The sequence below is a fragment of the Temnothorax curvispinosus genome, unplaced genomic scaffold, assembly GCF_003070985.1.
Source record: "Temnothorax curvispinosus isolate PA1 unplaced genomic scaffold, ASM307098v1 QBEX01012935.1, whole genome shotgun sequence".
Classification (NCBI taxonomy): domain Eukaryota; kingdom Metazoa; phylum Arthropoda; class Insecta; order Hymenoptera; family Formicidae; genus Temnothorax; species Temnothorax curvispinosus.
In genome coordinates this window covers 1-5,942 of record NW_020222715.1, presented here as the reverse complement: position 1 = coordinate 5,942, position 5,942 = coordinate 1, and the positions used below count along the sequence as shown (strand labels likewise).

General features: G+C 34.1%; 1 protein-coding gene across 2 annotated transcripts; it reads left to right on the top strand.

The window, feature by feature from the left end:
- Nucleotides 1-4,562: 4,562 nt before the first annotated feature.
- Nucleotides 4,563-5,246, top strand: LOC112462909 (decapping and exoribonuclease protein-like). 2 transcript variants are annotated; one of them, XR_003041720.1, is made up of 2 exons: nucleotides 4,563-4,965; nucleotides 5,211-5,246. XR_003041720.1 is itself a non-coding variant. In XM_025028978.1 (2 exons), exons 1-2 carry the CDS (start codon nucleotides 4,673-4,675, stop codon nucleotides 5,208-5,210), a joined length of 330 nt encoding a protein of 109 aa, XP_024884746.1. In that variant the 5' UTR covers nucleotides 4,563-4,672; the 3' UTR covers nucleotides 5,211-5,232. The 2 variants fall into 2 exon arrangements, 1 of the variants encoding a protein (XP_024884746.1); XM_025028978.1 differs by having other exon boundaries at nucleotides 5,174-5,232.
- Nucleotides 5,247-5,942: the final 696 nt, after the last annotated feature.

Sequence of the window (5,942 nt, the reverse complement as noted above, 5' to 3'; positions counted from 1 at the left end):
GTTGGCTACTGGGACGTTTACCTTACTGCTATCTGGTATCTTTCTCTCTTATATATATAAGTCTATTTGACTGAGGAGAGAGATAGAGAGATAACGTGTCTCCCTCGCTTCAGCGCGAGGAGCCAAAGGCGAGGTAAAAACAATCATGACATTCATTCCCTATATTCTTACAAGGGAATGGAGTAATTGACGGACAAAGATCGCATTGGTGTCTATTTATGAATATGACACACTAATCTCGTATCGTCGATGCTTATTTATTAAATAGAATCACTGATAGAACTGGACGGATAGTACTGGGAGAATAATCCGAATTATAATATTTTTTGAATATCCAGATATTCAAAAGAGAAAAATAATAAAGGAATAATCTTTGAATATTGGAAATTATTGGATTGAATTTTTACTCGTTATGGAGAGTTTGAATTTACTCTTTTGAATCAGTATGTTCACTCTCTGTTTAGGGTTAAATTTCACCCCAAGAAGAATTATGCGAGAATATATAATAAAAAAATAATATATATAATAATAATCTGTTGGCATTATAGATTAATGTTAACACATTTGAATTTTGATTTATTTTTGTAATAAGCCGAAAATAAATGTAAAAAAAATTAATTATTTTTTATAAATTTCCTATTCCTGTACTTAATACGATTTTATAGTTTTCCCGAATATCCAGAATTTATAGGATTTTATTTGTATATTCGAATATATTCGGCTATCCGCACAGTCTCAGCACTAGACAGAAGTGCAAAAACGGTAGCGAGTTTGGAACGAGCTGAGTCGCGTAAAGATCAACGGTCACCTCGCTTCAAGGCAATGTTATAACGCAATATTTCCCGAACGCGGAATTACTTTTTAGGTTATTAGCAGAATGATAAGCGCGTATCTGCAACGGTACTTTTTCTTACTCGGGAGTCAGCTTTATCCTCGCGACGGGAATTATCGCATTAACCTACTTTCTTGATGAAAAAGCGAGCTCGGTGAGCATGCCGCGGTGGCAAAATCGACAGCCGCGACGGTTTATGCGACCTTCGCCTGACAAAAGCGAGCTTATCGCTTCTATTTCGTTGCCGCGTGCAATATTAATTATAGCGTTGACACTCTTATCCACCTCGTGCTGCGACGCGCTTGCATCGCGATTCTTGCCACATTTATCTATTGATAATAAATACATAAAACTTTGTAACGAAGTGTAATAATTTCTTGACTTGCCCTGAAAACGCGACATAACAAACGATTTCGTAATTTGGGGAGATTTCTTGCTCAATCGGTTTGTCATGAAAAAGACGAGGCGACGTAAAATCATTCGGATAATCATAGAAGCAGCCATAATGAACTAAAGGATGTTAACTCTAATTTATTTCTTTATTTAACTCTATTTTAATACAAACATAAAAGAAAATAAATAAAAGCTATAAAAGCTACAGACTAACATCTGGTCATTCTCAATGTAGAAAATACTATAACTAATTACATAAATATCTAGAAATGTAACATTACAAACGCATGGCACGCAATCTATTTTACATATAATTATATTATCATATATAGTCTTTTAAGATTGTTATAAATTTTAAAAATTTTTTTTCAAATTTACCATCCTGAAAACTCTCACAATAGAGAGAGAGCTTAACACAGATAAAACAATATTAGTTACTATTAATTTTAATTTTTTTTTTAATTTGAAAATACTTTTTTCATGTTTTTTACAACAAATAGCTTCCTTTAAATAAATAAAAAGTAACTACGCTCGTATAAATTAAAAATTAAATAGAAAAAACAAGGCCAATAAACGAGCATTAAAAGATGTTTAAAAACATGTAATTAATAGGTATATATACATTGGACGGAACGTTTCGACTTCACTGAGTCTTCTTCAGCCGTAGTAATTAAATTAACATGTAGAGTTCGTCGTGTTACAATAACATTATAAAATACTTAAGCCTATCGAGTCACATCACCATTCGATTGTCTAACGAATACATACTGTGAGTCTATGTCGATACATCTACGAAGTCAAAATGAAATGTAGTCAAAGTCAGAGATGAAATGTAGTGTTTGCACAAGCTCGCGCACAAGCCTGAACTCTAGATTTAGATGAGGAAGAAACAAATAATTAAGAATCCGATGTGGTTGAGAGAGAGATTGCATTTAATAAATTCAGTATTTTAATATGACTCGAATGGGCAGAACTAGGCAAAGAATACCAACATTCGTTGCTTCGGAGAAGGGAAACTGCCCGAAAACCTTCCCAGTATTCGTGAACAGGTTATTACATAAATTATACAGAATATAATGAGAATACAATAAATGAATAAAATACGCAACGTAAACAAATCAATAATTATTATAGTACAGTCCTTTCCTGGTATCGATGACTAAATGAAAGTGAAATTCACAGAAGCTTTGTTTCTATATATAATCAGTTTACTCATAAAGGAAATATTTTATAGTACTTAATCTCAGAGTTTATGTTAACGTAGTCAACTTAAAAAGGGAACATGTAATTTCAGGATAGGACTGTTCAACAAAGAAATCAAATCAATCAGCATATAAATTCAAACATAAGTAATATAGGTATTGAATCAATGTATCAATCTGTGAGTCGTAATTATAGCCTATTTCGCTTTAACTTGTTAAAGTTTATCATATATCGACATCTTCTATAAAGCTAATAATTTTCTTTTAGTAACATCCGATATTCGATACAAAATTATAATGTATAAGAGTTTCTCAATAGATAGTATTCACAAAGCTTATTGTTTGAATCGACACATTAATTCAGAATAGCAGAAACGAAATATTTGATCAGTCAGAGTTAACACAATACTTAGTAGAATAATCATTAAATCAAGGAAATTAATGCTCACAGAAACGAACAGAAATGAATTTAATAATAACGCAAGAGAAGAATTATGTCTCGCATAGAACGCAATTTCATTGAATACTTATTTTAAAAGAAATAGAGAAAATGTTCGCAAGGTAATATAATACATCATAAATACGTAATAAAGTTTGTCTTTTACAGTTCACGAAACTTGGTTGCAACCGAACAATAACTGATTTTACTTTACACTGAGCTTAATGTTGCAATATAACTGAATATGTAAGATGGATGCAAGATTAAATAATCGGGGATTACTTTTGAAGCATTAGACGGGGTCTAATGGAAAAAGAATCGGGGATTCTTTGTAATGTTAGACGGGGTCTAACTGTCTCTCTCTCGTACTAATAAAAGGCGGTACCTGATAATTACGAATTTGATTACAGTTCTTGTTGGAAATGGTAATGATCAAATCAAAAAGACGGTGTCTCGAATGTTACTGAAAATGGCTTCCTTCCTTCAGAATTCGAAAGGGCTCGTAATTCCTGTCGCAACAGTTCTCTCGAACGTTGTAGCAAATGGCTGCCTTCCTTCGGTCCACGTGCCGGCGTGGCTCGCCGGGACGGATATCCCTGGATTCCTCTCGGTAATGTTCGCAGTGTCAAGTATATTTCGTTGAATAAATATTGAGTATAATTAATCACAATATGAAACACGGATAGACAATTCAAAAACTGAGATACGCGACACCAACAATATGACGCAATAATCTCGATCTTTCGCAACAGAGCACGAAGCATCGTGCACGCAATCTAGGAAACGAATGCTCGCTCGGCCGGGCTGCGCGCCCCTCCTAACATGCTTGAGCATGCGCGGTAAACACGCTCTTCGCCGCCTGGGACGCAACGTTGTCGGCGCCGCTCGCGCGCTTTTTTCCGAGAACTGCGTGGAATGCGCGGCAACCTATGGTATTACAATCGACGCAAAAAAGAATAACAATCTCTCTCTCTCTCTTTACTCTTCCAACTTTAAACATGTAGTCAGCGAAAATTACGTAATTGATTCTTCGTTCGGAGGCGAGAATAAATCGGGTCCGGTCTATAATTGTTCTCAGAATGTGTGGTCAGAATATAAAAAGGTTTTATCTGTAAAGATCGTGTATAACTGAGATGGTTGTCGCGAGTATAAAACCGTTGAAACTTACATGTATTCATCAGGACGTAAAATGTGCTATGTAGTGCTTTTTCTCGTTTCGCGGATGTCAGATGACTGTGCGGATTGTCGGGACGAGCAGAGTTATAAACAAACAACAATGTGACCGAACATTCTTTAAAACTTATGTCCTGGTTAAAAATTTATTATAAATAAAATACGGACTCGCAGCTGACCCAACCTGACCCGTGTCTAGCTGCGCGTTTCCCCACATTTATTATAAATTTTATTTCGATCCTTTTTCCAAAATCCGGCTCTGTACCAGCTTGCGGCTGATCTTACTGATTAAAACAAGCATAAGTAAAATGAGATTCGTTAATTAATTAGGCTAAACTTTGGGAAAAGCGAATCCGTAATTCCCGACCGGCCGACAAAGGTCTCCACTCTTACTCCTGTCGACCCTTAAGAACGAGAAGTATATTGGGCGTTGGCGAAAGAAGAGAAAGCAAAGATTCGTATAAAGAGTATAGGCAACAGACTTTGTGATTTGTGATATCCGCGAGTGGCTATCAGCGGAAATCGCGGAAATATCAAGCAGTATCGCGAATCGTCATGTGAACGAGTGAACATTTTCGTTCTTGTACAACAAAATTTTGTACTTTCTACCGTAGAGATAATTAAGGAGTCACGATGTTTAAGATTGATTTTGCAAATATTTTTTGCCACACGGTTCCAACTTTAAGCACGAAATTAATCGGATATTTTAGTATCGATGGTGATTCGCAATATCATGCCGATTTATCGCAACTAAAGTATTATATTCCCCCTTCGGATCCTGACAACGTGAATTTTGATCTCAACATAAATTATATGTCTACACGTCACAAGCCTACTTCGTATATTAAACTGGATAATATTTTGAGGTGGATTGCCGATAATTTTCATCGAATTGAAAAGCCATTATCAGCACAGGAAGAACGTTGGTATGTTCATAAAAATTGTTATCATTTAAGTATAAAACTTTTAATGTCACGCAGTGACATTAAAATATATATAATATTCTATTTATATTCTATAACGTAGAAAATTCTGTGTAGATAGCATATGTACATTTTGTACACATTATATGTTTAATCAATTTATTTCTGCAATTTTATTATTTATTATTATTAACAATATATCTACTTTTAGTACTCATTTTTACCTAATCAGAGGTAACATTAATTAGGTTGGATATCGATTTTATTAGTTCTCGAGGGACAATGAAAACAATATTGTATAGTCCCCAGAAATTTGATGAATGGATTATTTGTGCCAGTAAATACCGTGGTACAATATATTTATGCGAATTTTATACAGATGAAAAAGAACATCGTTGGGTCAACGAAAAAATGTTAGAAAAACAAGTTACTTCATGGGGATTTAAATTTGAGCAATATATGGTAGCAGGTATTTCATAATATATATACAGTAAGATAAAATTGATTGCTTGTTGAATTTATGTAATTAATCTAATTAAATTATACATGTTTTATTAGATCATCCATCACATAAACCAGATCTATCATCAGTACCTGTCAATGAGTGCATTTCACTGTATGTTTAAAGCAAACTTTGGCAATCATTCGTTATTATATGGAGCAGAAATAGATGGTATTTCTTCGCAACAGCCTATAACAGATACGCTTATTGGCAAAACTTTTGAAATAATCGAGTTGAAAACGTTTTCAATGGGTAATATAATAAATGAAAAACTTCCTCCGCATGTAGTATTAAAATGGTGGAGTCAGAACTACTTGGTGGAAATAAATAAAGTTATATGTGGATTAAAAAGTGAAAGAAGCACAGTGAGAATGATCAAGGAATATCCTACGCATGATCTGCCAAAGCTTTCAAAGGTAAATAATTCTGTTTAAAAAATTATACGACATGAAACTTAAAGATATATTAATGTGAAATT

Coding starts and splice junctions, on each gene's coding strand:
- LOC112462909 (XM_025028978.1), top strand. CDS start 4,673: ATGTTTAAGATTGATTTTGCAAATATTTTTTGCCACACGGTTCCAACT. Junction 4,966..5,173: donor TCAGCACAGGAAGAACGTTG/GTATGTTCATAA, acceptor ATCTACTTTTAG/TACTCATTTTTACCTAATCA.